Below are 19769 nucleotides of genomic sequence, written 5' to 3' on the forward strand. Positions count from 1 at the left end.
TGACAGTGTGAATGTTCTGAAATCTGAATCTGATGTTGTGTGAAACCACTGTAACCTAATGTAATCCATAGTTTTTTCTCTTCTTTTTGCACTGTTTTCTTTATTTATCGTTCATAGTTTTCTTTTTTATATACAAATGAAGCAACATATTAGTCTGCATTTAATTTAAGCCAATGTAAAAAATGATTGACAGACCTGGGTAAGATGCTGAGCTTCAGACATAAGGCTACTATCACTGTGAGTATGGCAACACAAAGAACAAAACAGTATTAAAATATTAAAGTTAATAAAGTTATGCCCACTAACAGTATTAATAAGTGTATCTGAGGTCAGGTCAGGTGGGCGTCATTAAGTTAGTCTCAGTAAAGAAGAGCTGTAGTAGTGTTACCTTAAGCCATCATCAGCCTGTCACAGTCAATCTTCATCCCAAACCACATTACAGACTTTACACACAACTATCAATTAATTCACTGTATCAAAATCAGGTCAGTGTGATTTTTTACTATAAAACACAAAGTAGTGTATCTGAGAGCTTTATAATAATGTATTTTTAAAAGGTAGTACAGCTACCTTTTAACTGGTTGCTTTGGTATATCAGGTGGTTGCTGTGGTGTTGCTAAGAAGTGTTGATGGTACTTTAAGGTGGCTGAGGTGACTATTGCATCCCAGATGGTTAATACAGTGGTGGAAATAGATTTATAGGTGGTTACTATGGTCTTACAGGTGGTTGCTATGGGGTATCTAGGTGCTTGCTATGGTTTTGCCATTTGCTAGATGAGAGTTATTGTGTTGTAAATCTGTTTTGCAAGCCTGTGTTGCATTGTCTGGACTCTGGTTTGAATCTAGAGCCAATATAGCTACAAATCCTTAACTCACGTCTAGCCAGAGACGTTTTTGCCAACACCCTGGTTCCCAAGTATAATACAGGAATTGGCCCATGCTTTTGGCAACAGCCCAGTAACTAAGTTTAATACAGGAATTAGCCCAAGCTGCTTTTTCCAACACCCCAGTTGCCGAGTATAATACAGGAATTGCCCCAAGCCTCTTTTGCCAACACCCTGGTTTCCAAGTGTAATACAGGAACTGGCCAAAGCTGGATCAATTAAATCTAAATTTAAACCAGAAGATGCAACACAGGCTCACAATACAGATTTACAATACAGTAACTCTCATCTAGCAAGCTGTAACACCATAGCAAGCACCTAGATACCCCATAGCAGCCACCTAGAAATCTATTTGCAACACCACATTTACCAGCTGAGATGGTTCCTGAGTATAATACAGAAATTGCCCTGAGACACTTCTGCCAACACCCCGGTTTCCGAGTATAATACAGGAATTGGCCCTAGTCGCTTTTGTCAACACCCCGGTTCCCAAGTGTAATACAGGAACTGACCAAAGCTGGATCAATTGAATCTAGATTCAAACCAGAATATGCCACACGGGCTCGCAATACAGATTTACAATACAGTAACTCTCATCTAGCAAACAGTGACACCATAGCCAGCACCTAAATACCCCATAGCAACCACCTGTAAAATCATAGTAACCACCTATAAATCTGTTTGCAACACTTCATTTACCATATGGGATGGTTCCTGAGTATAAAATGGGAATTGCCCCAAGCCACTTTTTGCAACAACCTGGTACTTGGGTGTAATACGAGAATTGGCCCAAGCCGCTTTTGCCAACACCCCGGTTACCTAGTATAATACAGGAATTGGCCGGAGCTGGATCAATTGGATCTACATTTAAACCAGAATATGCCACACAGGCTCGCAATACAGAGTTATAATACAGTAACTCTCATCTAGCAAACAGTAACACCATGCACCTGTAAAATCATAGTAACCACCTAGAAATCTATTTGCAACACTTCATTTACCATCTGGGATGGTTCCTGAGTATAATATGAGAATCACAGGCTCGCAATACAGAGTTACAATACAGTAACTCTCATATAGCAAACAAAACAAGACTATAACAAGCACCTGGATACCCCATGGCAACCACCTGTATATCATAGTAGCCACCTTAAAATCTATTTGCAACTCCATATTTACCATCTGGGATGGTTACCGAGTGTAATATGGGAATTTGCGTGAGACACTTTTTCTAACACCTCGGTTCCTGAGTATAATACAGGAATTTTGGCCGCTTTTGCCAACCCTGGGTACTGGGTATAATATAGGAATTGGCCCAAGCTGCTTTTTCCAACCCCGGTTCCCGAGTATAATATGGGAATAGGTCTGAGCTGCCTTATTCAACACTCCGGTTCCCTAGTATAATACAGGGATTGGCCAAAGCAGCTTTTTCCAACACTCTGGTTCCCGAGTATAATCCAGGAGTTGCTCTATGCCACTTTTCCCCAACCCCGGTTGTATAATATGGGAACAGGTCTGATCTGCCTGTTTCAACACCCTGATTGCCAAGTATGAAGCACATTTGTCTCAATTTCATTGACCCAAGCAACTTTTCCCAACTTTCTGGCTCCCACGGATAATAAAGTAGTTAGCCTTTAACATGCTGGTTCCTGAGTATAAAAAGGCAATTGTCCTGTACTGCTTTTGCCAACAGCCCGGTTCCTAAGTATGTTACAAGAATCCGCCTGAACTGCTTGTGCCAACAACGTGCTTTCTAAATATAATACAGAAATTAGCCCATGCTATTTGTACCAACACCCCGATTCCCGAGTATAATACCGGAATCAGCCCTAGTTGCTTGTGCCTACACCATGATTGCCAAGTATAAAGCATATTTGTCCCAATTCAACATGGCTGACACTGACTCTCAAACAATGCTACCACACATCAGCTAAGCTTGGCCAATTCTTCATGCTATCTAGGGTGTTTACTATGCCATTTCAGGTGATTGCTGTGGTGTAGATAGGTGCTGGCTATGGTTTTGCTATGGTTGTTTGCAAGATGAGTGTTACTTTATTGCAAGATGATTGCTATAGTATTTGAGGTGTTCTCTATTAAACTGCTTAGCAGTAGATTGTGTCTTACCTTAACCCTTGTGTGGTGTTCATATTTTTGTTACTCGTTTACTTTGTTACTTGTATTTAATTCAGCAAAATTAAGCAATTTTACATTAAAATGCTTTACACCTGCTTGCTTCACCTAAATTGCAAGCAATATAAACAGCTTAAATGGTTAATATTTGCCCTTTACCTTTCTTATGTTACATTTCTTTCAAAAAGTGCTACTTTTTTTTATTAGTTTTTTAATAAAATGTAAAAGAAAATGAATTAAACTCAAGATATGAGTAGAAAATTTGTTTAGTTTCAAATTTACAAATGAAGCAATGTTTATTAGCCCTTGGCCAAACATACTGTATGTAATATAAATGTGTAGGGGGGGGAGGAGGGGGTTTTTCACAAAAAATGAGCCAATGCCAATGAGTTTGAGTTAGAAAAAATATTTTTTTAGTATCATTTGATGAAAAATGGAAACGGGTCCCACAGACCCGAACACCACACGAGGGTTAAGCCACAATCGGAACATCACAGTTCATCATAGTCATTATCACCATCTCACCCCACATCATCCCAAACCAAGTTCCAGACTTTTACACACAACCATTAATTAATTAATTAATTCACTGCAGCATAATCAGGTCAGCCTGGAATCTTTATTATATAAAAACAACACCAAGCAGAGGGTCTGAGAGCTTTACTTTAGAAGAAGCTGAAATAAAAATGTCTGTTTGCCTAGAAAAACAGCACTGATTAATTACACGAGCGGAATGGAGTGTGTGTGTGTGTGTGTGTGTGTGTGTGTGTGTGTGTGTGTATAATGGGGGGTTGGGGGCAGAGAAAGGACAAAAACAAGCTCTGTTCTGTATTTGGGGAGATGGTCATCTGTGGGTTAACAGCTAGTTATGATGTCCGGGCCTGGCTGAGCCGGGTCTGATGACTTATCTGACCCGCAGTTAAACGATGAGAGCATTTTTGTTCCGTTTCCAGCACAGAAAATGAGAGGCTGCACTCCATGTAAATTGAAAAGCACTTTAGCCACATGACCAGTCTACCTCATCAGTAATGGAGCAGAATGACAATGCAGGTCATGCGATGGAGAGGGCAGCCCTGCGGTTCTCATTAAAATGCGAGCCCACTTGAAGACAAACAAGCGCAATAACACACTTTCACTTTTATTTTTTTTATTATTGAATTGCAAACTAAACTACTTTCCTGAATTGCTGTGTTTGGACGAAGTTATGGGCTGTTAAAGTGGAAAATAGAAATTGGGTGAGAAAAGACTAAAGGCCTACTTTTAGGATGTTTTCACACCAGCATTGTTTATTCTGTTTAAAAACAAATTCTGCTTCATTTGTACTTTTGATTCAGTTCCTTTCAGCAGGTGTGAAAACAGAAATTGGGTGAAAAAAGGCTAAAGGCCTACTTTTAGGATGTTTTCACACCAGCACTATTTATTCTGTTTAAAAACGAATTCTGCTGCATTTGTACTTTTGATTTAGTTCCTTTCAGCAGGTGTAAAAACAGAAATCGGGTGAGAAAAGACTAAAGGCCTACTTTTAGGATGTTTTCACACCAGCACCATTTATTCTGGATAAAACAAATTCTGCTTCATTTGTACTTTTCATTCAGTTCCTTTCAGCAGATGTGAAAATTCCTGCTACTTTCAGTCCTGTTACTAAAAACATAAAAATTAGCAGGAATAAATGCTAGAAACATGAGTGAGTGACAGTAACAGGAACAGGTGCCAGTAACAGGAATGAGTTCCAGTAACAGGGGTGAGTTCCAGCAACAGGAATCAATATTGACCACTGGCTTATTGATTTATTAATGTAAATATTAGTTAATGCACTGTCACTTTTCCAATTCTCTTTTTTCCAGTTCATCATTTACCTATTTGTTTAATAATAATAAAAATGCATTATACTATGGATAAATTTGATCAAGTTCAGGTTTGCGTCCTTTTGAAAAGATAAAAATGGCAAAAATGGCTTTGAATATTTTAGATTGCATGCGTATATATAGATTTTTTTGTCATAAATATCAATTATTTGAATTATATATGGTCATCCATTTCTTTAAAATAAAGACTTTTTTAAAAGGGAAATTCAATGGAATTAGTGGACTTGATTTTAAAGATGCTTTTGAGAAAAATTTTGACCATCTTCAACTTAGAAACCTTGTAAAAAAATAAGTAAAGCTGTCTGAGATTAACCAGTACATGTTTTGAAGAGATAAATATATGTGGTATTAGATTTAGAGTTAAAAAATATATAAAATAAATACAACAAGCAAATGGCACCTATTTGGAATGGCCTTCAAGTTAACTCGGAGGTGCTATTCTGAAAAAAATATATATATTTTTTATTTTAAATAAATTTGCAATACCAAAACATTTTATTATTTACCAATACCAAAAAATACCAAAATGCATTCAGTAAAGAATTTTACTCCCACTCAGCTCATAATAAGGCCACCCGAGCAATCTGCAATGCCCATTTGGTCGCTCTAATGATCTTTGCATGATTGGACATCAGAATTACGAACAAACAGGAAAAGCATCAAATCTCAGAGGCAATTAGCCGCGCTGATACTGCAGCACGGACCAAATGCTGCACGGCACAAATCTGTCCAGCTGACCTCCTGCCACCAAGTTAACTCCACAGAAAACTTCAAACCCTTCTGCCATGCTTTTACCACCCTTCAGAGGGCACCAGACGAGGGTCTCGTGCCGCCGCACCATCCAATCCCTTCTGCAGCGCCGCGGCTGCAGTCGGGGCGCGTGACCTTTTCAGATGGCGTTAGTGCCAGCGTCGTGCCGATGAGTGTGGTGGAGAGCATGGACGACAGCGGGGCGGCCTGGCAGAAGGGGGCGCGGGGGGCGCTGCTGCTGCAGTCTGCTGTGCCATGTGGAGGCCCAGATGTAGCAGGCGGAGTAATCCACGCTCACACTCTCATGAAAGTGCCCATCTGGCCCTCCGTGCATGCGCTAAGCCCAGGAAACACACACTTCCACACACACACACACACCTTTCACACACTCCTCCACACACTCACTGGAGACTCTATAGTACTCTATAGTGAATATATAGTGCTGCTGTTGCTGCTGCTGCTGTTTTTCTTTGTGTCGCTAACTGACCCCAGTGACGGCTCCAGTGGCGGCTCCAGTGACGGCTCCAGCGACGACTCCAGCTACGTGCTCTGTCCCAATACTACAGTGTTGGCAAGTGTAGGGGCCAACTGGCACATGAGATACACACACATACATATGCACAACCATACACACACACACTTACACGCAGCACTATGGGAAAGATAATAAGACATAAATCCCAGTGCAGGATATCATAGAGGGCTTATTATTAATTTTCTGTGCTTTTGTTACTTTTGGGCCTCAAAAAATGTTTCATTTAGTTTGTCTATTCACGAGAACTATTGCTGTTGTGTTGCTATTGTGTTACTATATGTTTCTAGGTGGCTGCTCTGTTATTATTAGTGTTGGTATGGCTTGTCAAGTTATCTCAGGCGGCTACTAGGTGATTGCCTGTATCTGTCTCTGTTATCCTGTCTTGTGTCCCTAGCCATGTACTTTTTTGAGCACATGGCATTATTTTGGTTATCCTTCTGTCTCTGCCCCAGCCCCGCCCTAGCCTTTAGTGCTGTAACCTCTTGTCTCATTTGTAACCCTGCCCTCTCATGGCTTCCACAGGTGTCCCAGATGTGTGCCTGAGTATATATACACCATGTGCTCCCTTTGTTGCCTGTCATGCTTTTTGTTTGACCGCGTCCTGTTACTGTCTGGATCTCGTTTACCTGTGTTTTGTTTTGCCTCAGACCGGCTGTGTTTTTTCTCTTCAGTTTGTCCAGGTTTGCTTTTAGTTTATCATCTGTTTCGTAGTGTTTTGTTTTATTACCTTTTCTTTATTACTCCCTAGTATTTTGTTCTTTGTTAGTTTAATAATGAAAAATAAAGGAGACTTGCATTTGCATCCGGCCTCCTCTTACACGTTACGGTATTAAACATATTATCTGTATTACAATGTTACAAAGTGCTTCTTAGATGAGTTGTATCATATTACAAGGTGGTTACTATGGTATTTCAGGTGGTTGCAGTGTTGCTAGAAGTTGAGAAGTCTGCTGTGTTCCATTGTCTCACTACCTGACGACACTAATGGCTCCAGCGACATGCAGCATCACTATTCAGCCAATGAGCTCAAAGGAATGCGCCCAGTCTCCAGCTTTAATAAAACAGCAAACAGATGGCTGTGCCAGGTAGCATCACAATTGTGTATTCCTGTGCATAAATCTGTATAGAGTGTGCCCCACATTTACATAGCACAACAACTATTTTTAATAAAAAAATAAAAAAATAAATATTTTTTTCCCATTTTCTCTCAATTTAGCTAGGCCAATTAAGCCACCCACTCAGCTGCTATTCAGCTGTATATCCCCCATCCCCCTAGCGTTGCCACAACACAAGAAGGGTAAAGACATGAACCCGCCTCTTCTGATACATGTGAAATCAGACTCTGCTTTGCCGAGTAGCATCACAGTGCAACGTCGGAAAATGCAGCAACTCGGTTTTGATACATCAGCTCACAGATGCCTTGTGCTGATCGACATCACCCTAGAAGTGATGAAGGAAAAGAGCACCATCTACCTACCCAGAGAGAGCAAGGCCAAATGCTTAATCTACGCCCATATTTATCATTTAAAAAATATTTAAATTTAGATAAGTAAATCCCTTAGCTTAGCTTGGATTTCCATGTTTTGTCCAATAATAGTGGCCACCCAAAAAGAGGATGGTCAACTGTGCTCTCTCAGACTCTGGATGCTGATGCCAATGGATTGGAACTAGAGATCTAAGAAGAACTATTTCAGATTCGGTGAAATAATGGCCTATGCTGAGGACACAAAAGGCACGTTATATTGATACTGACCCAGAGTCAGTGTCTGAGACATACTAAATATAAAGCATCCATTAATATCGAGAGCATGCAGATAAAGCCGAGGGCTCTCCGGCTGCCTCCAGGGTACCCTCTCTGGCCTCTTATCGCCATGGCGAGGAATGGTATTACATGACCTCGCAATCAAAGAAGCACAAAGAAACACATGCCCTCGACTGCAGCCAGCGCCAATTTTTTTTTTAGTCTTGAGCTAATTAGCAGACTGACTCGGCTTTTCATAGCGATTCATAAACATCTTCACGCTTTGTCGGTTATTATCGTGTCACACTGTACGTTCAAAAGCACTGGTTTTACTTTGTTTTGTTTATGAAAAACAGTGCAAGATCATATTCCAGCTGCGGATAAAAACGCCACGTGATAAAAAATAATGGCACTTTATTTCACAATAGCACGCTCCAGAGAAAGCGATGTCACAAGCAAATACTGCGCAAAGAAAACGCAAAAGTGAAAACATATGAACCTCTTACAGCATATTCACCATTATCCTGCCAACAGCAGAACATGAAATTCCCATTACTGAGCATGCCTTTATAATACTGGCTTCATAAAGCTGTTTAAAATAAAGAGCAAAACATTAGAACCACCATCAAACTCCCAAACACCTGTATATTATATAGTAAATATACAAAGATCAAGCATACCATTACTTATTACCAAATCTCATCAGCTCCACTTATCATACAGTTCTATATTCATGTAATATGATAATTACAGACTGTAGTTCTGTATCTGTTTCTCTACATACTTATATTATGAATCCTCCTTTCACCCTGTTCTTCAATACTCAGACCACCACAGAACAGCTATTATTATTTGGATGCATGGTGGTGGTGTGTTAGTGTGTGTCTCTCTATAATACCATTGGAGAAATATAGAATAGTTAGTAGAATAGAATATAATCTTATGTTTAATGGTTAGTATGTAATCCAGGTGTTAATCCAGGCTATATGAGAGTATACAGGGGTTGGACAATGAAACTGGAACACCTGTCATTTTAGTATGGGAGGTTTCATGGATAAATTGGACCAACCTGGTGGCCAATCTTCATTAATTGCACATTGCACCAATAAGAGCAGAGTGTGAAGGTTCAATTAGCAGGGTAAGAGCACAGTTTTGCTCAAAATATTGCAATGCACACAACATTATGGGTGACATACCAGAGCTGGCGCATCTGTGACCAAGACAGCAAGTCTTTGTGATGTATCAAGAGCCACGGTATCCAGGGTAATGTCAGCATACCACCAAGAAGGACCAACCACATCCAACAGGATTAACTGTGGACGCTGTAAGAGGAAGCTGACCACGGAATGTTCTCTGGAATGATGAAGCTTCATCTTATACACTTAGATGAGATGAGTTGGGCTAGAGAAGTTATGGATAATTAAAAGCAATCAAATCCTCACAGCAAGACTCCAATAACTAATAAAAATCGTTCCCATACAGTAGAGACAAAAAGCAGGATAAACTACTTTTAATACCCTTGTGAACTCAATGAAGGTGGTCTAAAACACTTGACCTGAAAGAAAAGGGGTGGGCCTATTCAATAATTAGGTGAGTCTGGCTCCGCCTCCGGTCTCTACCGCAAATTTGACTTTGGTTGCAAATTTAACATATTGAAATATGAAATTCATTATTGGCTTTAATTCTACAGAATGGAACAGATTGGAACCACAGTGCCCATGTTTTCACAGTTATTGGACTCCAATACAACCAAATTCACTACAAAGTAGGCTGTCCACAAACTTTTGGACTTTCAGAGTAGATTATATCAAGTCTTTATTTTTTCATCAGAAAAGTGGCTAAAACCAAAGAGTTTAATAAAATACTCTAATACTAATACTGAATTATAAACAGTTTAAAAAGTGACACGTGCAATCAACAAAATAACACATTGAATATATAAAATGAATGATAAATAAGATCACTGTAGAAAACCTTGTATGTCCATAATAACGTCTTTACAAGAAGAGAAATAACAGGTAATAAGTGTCTGTAAGTTGATGTAATGAGATTTTCTCTGTAATGAGATTTTGCTATAATGAGAAGATCCGAGGAGATACACACAATGTAAAGGTCAGCGGATATCAGCTGTTTAAAAAAAGAAATCTTATATTACAGTGACACTAAAGAGTAACGATTAAGGTAAAGAATAACTGTCTTCATATTTGTGGCTCTCAATAGCTGGGATTCCATCCAAGAGTTTCGCAAAAGTTTTATGCAATTACAAAAAATTGGAATAAAAATAAGTTGTGTTTCCATCCACTGCAGTAATGTTAAGAAACTTTAGAAGAAATAGGCCACTGTGATTAGAACAAGTCACTCATATGCCCTGGACACTGCTGCAGAGTATATGATAGTATGGTGAGTATAGAGGGTATAGGGTAGTATAGTGAGTATAGGATACTATAAGGCAAATAAGTCAGTATATGGCACCATAGAAGGGTAATGCATGGAGTATGGGGTAGTACAGGGTAGTATAGGAAGTATATAATAGCGTTTGAGTATATGTTACTATAAAGAGAGTAGCATAGTACAGGAAGTATAGGATAGAAAAGGAAATATAGGGAAGTATTGACTAATACAGGGAGATGTAGGAAGGAATAGGGGGTATAGGGTAGGATAGGGGTGTATAAGGAGGCTAGGGTAGTATAGTTGAGCATGGGATAGTGTAGGCGGATATGGGATGGTATAGGGAGTACAGGGAAGGATAGTGATAGTATAGGGCAGCATAGGGAGTATAATCAAGGATAGTAGAGAGTGTGAGGGGAATATAAGGTAGTATACTTTAGCATAGAATGGTATATGGTGTTATATGTTATAGTGGGGCTATATAGTGTAATATGAGGAGTTTTCAATAGTATAGGATTGTATAGGGTAATATAGGCTAGTGTAAGATTGTATAGGTAGTAGAGGACAGTGCAAGGAGTTTAGTGTAGTAGAGGTAAGGGTAGGAATATAAAGGGTGGTATAGGGTATTATAGGGAGGATATGATAGTAAAAGATATTACAGAGTGTGTAGGGAATATAGGGTAGCATTCTGAAGCATAGAATGGTATATGGTGTGATATGGTAAAATGGGGTTGTATACGGTAATATAGGTAATATATATTGTTGTAGTATAGGATAGTATAGGATTGTATTGGTGGTAACAGGGCTGTATATGGCGTTAAGGGTAGTATGGGTTAGAGTAGGGTTCTAAGGGTAGTAAAGGGTAGTATATTGTATATTGTAGTATAGGATATCATATGGTATAAGGGTAGAATGTATAGGGTAATATAGGGAGTTTAGGGTAGTCTACATCAGTTATATAGGCTAGTATAAGATTGTATAGGTAGCACAGGGCTGTATAAGGAGTTAAGGGTAGTATGGGTTAGAAAGGGTGGTGTAGGGTAGTATAGGGAATATATGACAGTAAAGAATAGTGTAGGGAATATAGGGTAGTATTTTGAAGCATAGAATAGTAAAAAAAAGGTAAAATGGGGTAGTATATGGTAATATAGGTAATATATACATGTTGTTGCAGTATAGGATAGTATAAGATTGTATAGGTGGTAACAGGGCTGTATACAGAGTTAAGGGTAGCATAAGTTAGAGGGGAGGGTTATAAGGATGGTAAGGGTAGTATATTGTAGCATAGGATATTATATGGTATTAGGGTAGAATGGGGCTGTATAGGGTAATATAGGGAGTTTGGGGTAGTCTAGGTTAGTTACATAGGCTAGTAAAAGAATGTATAGGTAGTACAGGGCTGTATAAGGAGTTAAGGGTAGTATGGGTTAGAAAGGGTGGTATAGGAATGTATATGTAGTACAGGGCAGTATAGGTAGTATGGAGTATTATAGGCTAGTGTGGAAAGTAGAATTGTATAGGGTGGTATAGGGCAGAATAGGGAGCATAGGATAGTAAAGGGTAGGACAGAATGTATAAGGAATATAGTGTAAAGTATATACTGTAGCATAGAATGGTACATGTTATATGGTGGAATGGGGCAGTATAGGGTGGTATAGAATAGTCTTGGGTTATATAGGCTAGTATAAGCTTGTATATGTAGTACAGGGCTGAAGGTATAAATGGTTAAAGGTATTAAGGGTTTTAAAGGGTGGACCTATTGGAATGTATAGGTCTTACAGAGCAGTATAGGGTAGTATAAGGTTAGGGTAGGGTACAAAATAGATACAAAATAATAAAATAAATAAAAAAAAAACCTTTTGCAATATTTTAGAATTCTGTATTCATGTTTTTTATGCACCTTTTTAAACATTGCAAAAACTCAGTGGATGGAAAACCAGCTAATGACCTGGAGGGAGTCCAATTATTAAAAGTGTTGTCACTTTTTCCAGTGACAACACCTGACTCAACCAATCAAGTAATACAGTGTCTCGGTCTCAGGTGTGTTTCTAACAGGAACGTAAGTTCAGAACCATTTCAGCCTCAGCCCAGTTAAATTTCATCAATAAGAGAACATCCCGCACTGCTGCTCGGGCCGGGTTCGGACCTGCTGACTGTTGGCCAGGCAGGACAGCAGGGTAGCGCTCCACAGGGTCCAGCAGTTAAAGAGTCACTGAGAGTCCATCTGCTTCTCCTTCCTCACTGCAGGGCAGCTCCTCCGGGGCCATAGGGGGCGATGTTGGCCTCTGTTCACACCCCTTTCTCGACTTCCCTCCTCTTCCTCCACCTGCAGACCATGCCCTTTGACCCCCATGGCCTCATGCTCCTCCTCCAGGCCCCGTGGTTGCAGACTGAAGGAGGTGTGCTCCGCCTGCCGGTAGCGACCATTCACATAGCAGAACAAACACCTGTAGAGAAACACAAATAACACAATAGATGTGAAAAGTAAGATATATAATCATTTTGTAAAAAAACATGAGCTCATTTCGAAGCAAAGAATGGAAGGTTCACCATGGAAGGTTTACTAATTTTCCAAAAAGTGTGTGCAAAATATGTGAAAAAAATATAGGAAAATGTTCCTCAGCGTAAAACTGACTTTGATACCCCACCATCTAAAGCCCATAATGCCATCAAAATATTAGGAGAATCTAGAGAAATCCCTATCTAGAGTTCTCCGGCACCACTGGAGACTGGAGAACTATTAGCATTAGTCGCTAACTGCGCTAAGCGCTAGCTCTTTTGCCATTCAGAGGTGAGTATTATAAACTTGTAGTCTGCTGTTTACCCCGGCTAGCACTGCTGGAGCGGCATCAGCATTATCCGCTAACCGAGCTAAGCGCTAGCTCTTTTGCCATTTAGAGGTGAGTATTATCGGTCTATAACCTGCTGCTAACCCTGGCTAGCACTGCTGGAGCAGCATTAGCATTATCTGCTAACCACGCTAAGCTCTAGGTCCTTTGCCGTTCAGAGGTGAGTATTACTGGCCTGTAGTCTGCTGCCAAGCCTGGCTAGCACTTCTGGAGCAGCATTAACACTACCTGCTAACCGAGCTAAGCGCTAGCTCTTAGCACAAACTGTGACAAACTGCTAGCTAATATTGGCCTGGTTTACCAGAACACTCAGGGTTCCTCAGTGTAGCACTGTCGGGTGGTATTAGCTGCTAACCGCGACTAGAGCTAGTGGTAAGCTGCTAATGCTTATGCTGCTGCACCCAGCCTTATTGGAAATTTGGGAATTTAAGCTCCAATATAAACTAGTAGAATTTTTTTTTTCTGAACATTAGAAACAGTTACTCCAACAAAGGCAGGATTGTTGAAAATACCCTTAATTTCAAGTCTATATAATGTTATATTTCATTTATGTTGAAAACATGTACTGTAAATTTAAATGCATTCATTTTTTTTTGTTCAGTAATGGATGAGAAGCTGGATAAATATGATTAATTTTGTGCAGTTTGACATGTCTCCTGTATTTTTTCAGATGTTTGCCTTTTAGTTTAAGAAGCGCTGTGATCAAAATTCACCGAAACTGACACTTTAATATCACCTCACGTACGAACACCTCACCTCAGATTCTTCATTTTTTTTTTTATACCTTTCTTATTGTCAGAAACACCTTCTGACCTGTTTTCTTAATTATTTAATCCAATTAAAAGTGTGGGGGGTGACAGTGTGGGTAATGTTTCAGTACAGCTCATTTCATGGCGCTCGCTCTCTCTTTGTGAGGGATCAGAGCACTCAGCTGGATCAAATGCTGGGTAATGTGTTTGAGACGGAGACACCAGGGAGAAAACAGCTATATGGAGCTTCTGTCACATATTAATGGATCTCTGGAGCTTTCTGCTCGGATCCCTGGGGAGGTAAATAGGTAAAGAAGAGCTTATACATGAGTAATTAAAACATAGTTTTTTCATTGTATTCTTTTAAAGCTTGTATTCAGTAGAACATGTTTTTTTCAAGACACTATCAATGCATAGATCTTATAGTCTTATAGATCTTATAGATCTTTTTGTACACAAATACAGGGGTTGGACAATAAAACTGAAACACCTGGTTTTAGACCACAATAATTTATTGTCCAGACGGACAGTTCTGGTGGAAACAGGAGAGTTAAGGTGCACATTGAATTCTGCGTGATTTGAGCAGCCGTGGTTTTATGTTTTTTGGATACAATCGGGTTAGCACCCGAACATCCCTTTCAGACAGCTTCCTCTTACAGCGTCCACAGTTAATCCTGTTGGATGTGGTTGGTCGTTTTTGGTGGTATGCTGACATTACCCTGGATACCATGGCTCTTGATACATCACAAAGACTTACTGTCTTGGTCACAGATGCGCCAGCAAGACGTGCACCAACAAATTGTCCTCTTTTGAACTCTGGTATGTCACCCATAATGTTGTGTGCATTGCAATATTTTGAGCAAAACTGTGCTCTTACCCTGCTAATTGAACCTTCACACTCTGCTCTTACTGGTGCAATAATGTGCAATTAATGATGATTGTCCACCAGGCTGCTCCAATTTAGCCATGAAACCTCCCACACTAAAATGACAGGTGTTTCATTGTCTAACAACTGTATATCTTCTAATATTGAGCAGAATTCTTAGATTTTTACTGGAAGAAATACTTAGAAATAGAAATACTTAAACATAAAGTGCTATAAATAGTGCTATATACCCGTCAAACATAACAAAATAGGTGCACCTGGACTTGATAAAACACAGTCAACCAACACCAGCAGATGACGTGGCTCTCCAAACCATCACTGACCATTTTCGTTTGGAAATCAAGGGAGCCTTCAGATTTTATTTTCCAGCAGGACTTGGCACATTGCTCACACTGCCAAAAGTACCAATCGGTCTTACATAATATTTACATTTTCTGAGACACTGATTTTTGGATTTTCATAGGCTGTAAGTCATAATCATCAACAGCAAAAAAAAAATGCTTAAAATAGATCACTCTCTGTGTAATACATCTATATAATATATAGCATATTTTGAACCAAATTAATGAAATAAAGTAACTTTTCAATGATATTCTAACTTTCTGGGATGCAGATGTATTTTTTTAGCTCCACTGTTTATATACTGTAGAAACACTTTGTAGTTCTATAAGGACTACAGAATGTAGTCCTTCTGTTTTTCTGCTTTAAACTTTCATTATTATTCTCCTTTCACCTCATCCTACAGCGCTGGTATGAATAGACCAGACACAGCAGTGCTGCTGGAGTTTTTAAACTCTGTGTTTAATCACTTACTGTCCACTCAATTAGATACTCTTACCTCTAGCTGCTCCACCTTGTAGATAAAGTAAAGTCAGAGACAGATGCTTTAGTCCGTCATCAGTGCACACAGGACTCTGCTCACAGGACATTGTTGGTGGACTATTTACAATGCAGCACAGACACTAAGATGATTAAAAACTCCAGCAGCACTGCTGTATCTGAACAAAAACAGGTTCTATTTGGTATTTGCTGTGGAGGGACACACCTAGTAGTGATACAAGGGACACTAACAGCTCAGCGATATGTGCAGGACATCCTGCAAACACAAATGTTGCTTCCTCTTATGACAGAGCTTCCAACTGATAGCATTTTTCAGCAGGATAATGCTCAGGAATGTCTCCACTAGATTGCAACGCTTACTTGTTCTGCCTTGTCTCCAGATTTATCACAATCATATCTGCATTTATGGAATCAGCTCGGATACAGCTTCAGCAATCTATGAGTGTAGAGCTACAGGATCTACAGGCCCAGCTGTAGCAACACCTGTGGGTAAATGTGCTGCAGGATACAATACAGAACCTGTATAACTTCATACCCAACCGTATCTCATGTATATTTCTGTATGTACTTTTTTATTTCATATATTTTTTTTGTGTTAATTGAACTTGTTCTGATTCTGGGTCCAGGTCATGCATGGACTCGTCATGTCATCAGTTATCACGACACAAGTCACCTTGGGTTCTCGCGCCGTTCGAGTGGCTGCTGATACTCGCTGAACGTTCACAAAAGAGAGAGAGAGAGAGAGAGAGAGAGAGTCGCTCGCAGATTCATTTCAACAGTCACTCGCCCTGGCAATCAAGAGCCTCTCCATCTGAAGAGCCAGACCACTCCAGGTTGCCAAGCAACCCCAAAGAAGGATGTGGAGATTGAGGGGTGTCATTTAGAGAAGATCACTCCTAGGTTACAGTTCAATCCCAACGCTTTGATAAAGTGCTCGCCTCCGCTGAGACCGCGTACCTCCTACTCACCCGGACGACGAGGAGCCCGGACACCTTATTGAACAGAGCGCGCGCCGAGGCCCCGCCCCCTCCGCTGGATGGACTTGATTATAAGGCCACCTTGGCTGGGAGCAATCAAACGTCACTTTATCAAGTAAGGGCCGGCAGAAATGCGGTGATGGAGACTGTATTAGCGGCCGGCTCTGGAGAAGGTCGGGGGCTCAGTGCTGTTTGATGGTCTCTGACCTTGTGGTTTTGAAAACAATCTTCGTCCAGATCACTGGAATGCACTTTTTTTTTTCTTCTTGAGAGTCTCATATGTCCAACCCTATGGGAAGACTCACAAATGGATGAATTTCCAAGCAAATTTAACCCTAATGTTTTGCTTATATTAGGTGTAGTAAATACACCTGATAATAAATACACAATACATCATTATATCATCAACTAATGTTAGAATTCCAATTAATATTTGTGTTTTACATGTTTTAAATTTCTATTTGCTATTTAGTGCTCGTAGGCCTCACTGATCTGAGATCATACAAATCGTTCTTGAGTAAATGCAGTCTATAATTGTTTTCGAATTTATTTAAAACCTTTATTATTTTGCAGTATGATTTTATTACTAAATCTAAACTGAAGACATGGATCCAAAATAACACTTGAAAACTTAACCCTTTAAAGAAAAAAGAAAAGAGGCACGTGAGCTCTGACTTTGGCGCGTTACTGACCTGGATGGAGGATACTGACCTGCTCGTTCACGCTGTAAAGGAACACCAGCAGCTCATTTATGGGAACAGCAATGTTATTTTATTTTCTATTCTGGTTATTGTTGAGTTAAAGTTAAAGGTTGGGCTCTGCAGTGCATCCGTGTGTGTGTGTGTATGTGTGTGTGTGTGTTAAATGAGGGGGGGGGGGGGTATATGTGTAGGAGTGGGGTGACTGACTGTTGTCAGGGTTTTAATCAGTCAGTGGTGCACCTGTATTTCTAGCCACCATGATGATAGAAACATGCCAGAAATGTACCTGAACACACCTCACTTCCAGACCACTACACCCATCAGTGTAGAATTATTCCTAAACTCTGACACTATGACCTAACTCTTTAACAATGTTTATTACTTTTAGAAGTAATAGAATACAAACTGTATTATTCATGGATGATTAGGTTTAAGCACTGTGAGCTTTTTTGCCCTCTGACACAGTGCTGAGCTCAGTTATTTCAACATGCTCTGGGCCACAGAACCATTTGGTGATTGGCTAGCTGGGTAGTGCTAACACTATGTTTATAGCTATGTTCATCGAGGCCAGTAGTGATGTTGTAGCAAGCACAAAGCAGGTTATTCTAATGTCTCATTAGTGATGTTGGATGAGGATGGAAGCAATTTAGTACAAGGCCCATAGCTGGTGTGCTAATGCTGTAGTAGTGATGTTGTAGAAGGCCAACACTGGTATGGGATGAAGCCCATTGGCAGCTCAAATGCATAGATCTCCTAGCATGCTAATTCGCTAACTGTGAGACCACACACATCCAATGCTATATTAGCAACTGTTACATTATTATTGCATTCTTGGTCCTGATTTAGAAACACAGTAAATGGAAAAAGAAACCGGACTGAAATTACTGGACTTTTGGGTTCACATGGCACAACAATGGTACACTGTGGTGTTGGACCATGGCCGTGATAAAGAGACCATGACCTGGAAGCTTTTGATAATCACATTAAAACAGCCTTTAAAAAAAAAGAAAACTGGTCAAATATCATGTCGCAATTATCCGAAACACAACAGGGCTGTTAAGCAGAAACCACAAACAGTAGCCCATAATTTCTGGTACATAAGCACACCCCGTTAATATCGAAGCAGGAACTGTAACACAACATGCTTAGAGCCAAAAAGCAGATATTTGTCCTTGAAAACAGTGGAAATCAGAAAGATCTGAACTTTAATTGTTTCTCACATTTCCGTCGCGAGGTGTTCGGCAAACTTCGCAGCCAATAAATAACAGGAATCAGGGAGAAAATCAAGCATTTGCTCTGAAGTTATTTTCAAACCCTGTTATTTGCAGCTATCAGGCTGGATCACACAGTCCCATAATGCAGGTCTACGGGGACAAAGCACAACTCCATTCTCGCCGAATTGAAAAACACATTTCTTGTTCTTAACGGTAACTAAGCTGTCAACAGATAAGGAAGTTCACAGTATCGCCTCCCCGGTAATCCATCTCGCCATCGCTCGCCTTGTATTTTCTTTCCGAACAGCTTGGAAATATGGTTTGAGGCCTTCGCCCAAATGTCACTCCAAATGCTTCCTCCAAATGCTTCCTCCAATCGCTCTCGATCCACAAGAAATCAAACTTACACCAGGAAGCCGACACCAGGAACAGGACACAACGCCATTATGCCACTTTTGTCTCAAATCAGTTTCAGCTCAAATTAGCTCAAATGATTTCAGTAATGAGCCGATCTGTGAATTCCAAGGTGAACATTTTGGGTTTTGGCTTTTTTTTTTAACTGGGGCGCTGTCATGATTAAATCTGTGTTAAACTGTGATGGTTTTGCGTCTCAGATTGTGAAGATTAATGAGATCCAGTGTGATGCAGTGGCTGTTCATGCTTCACTATATGATTCATACATTCCTACTGTCAGAGAGAAATGTATAGGGCAGACATGCTGCTGGGGCCACACTCCTTATTTGGAAAAGTGCTATATAGAAGTGCTATAGTGGAATTATCTCACATCTTATAGTATCTAAAAACCATCAGATAAAATGTTCTTGTGGGAATCAAACTGTTTTATTTTTATAGATTTTTTTTAAAGAATGGCTCATTTTTATTTAGTACTACTGTGAACTATTAAGTAAATACAATGTCTCTTTCAGTAAACACTATTAATTATTCAATATCAACTATGAACTGTATCAGTATTGACTACAATACTAGGAACTGCTATGAATACTTCAGTAATTAGTATAAATTATCCCGCAAAATATATTAATTATTTACTAGCAAAAGGGATTACTCAATATCCACCAAGAATTATTCAGTATTTACTATGAATAACTTAACTGATTAACTATTAAAAATACTTGATTATTTAAAAATAACTCAACCTCATTTCAATAACTAACTCAATAAATTATTCAGTAACTACTTTGAATTATTTAGTAATTAATACAACTTACACCATTACTGATATAATCTATTAATACCACA

At 39.6% G+C, this 19769-nt stretch overlaps 1 protein-coding gene across 1 annotated transcript in view; it reads right to left on the reverse strand.

The window, feature by feature from the left end:
- Positions 1-8302: 8302 nt before the first annotated feature.
- LOC103025947 (uncharacterized) overlaps positions 8303-19769 on the reverse strand; it is a 204094-nt gene continuing 192627 nt past the window's right edge. Inside the window, exon 5 of the mRNA XM_022675438.2 lies at positions 8303-12740. Within this exon, the coding sequence (XP_022531159.1) occupies positions 12503-12740 (238 nt within the window). The 3' untranslated portion in view covers positions 8303-12502. The remainder of the gene's footprint in view (positions 12741-19769) is intronic.

Source organism: Astyanax mexicanus, chromosome 5, assembly GCF_023375975.1.
Source record: "Astyanax mexicanus isolate ESR-SI-001 chromosome 5, AstMex3_surface, whole genome shotgun sequence".
Lineage (NCBI taxonomy): Eukaryota > Metazoa > Chordata > Actinopteri > Characiformes > Acestrorhamphidae > Astyanax > Astyanax mexicanus.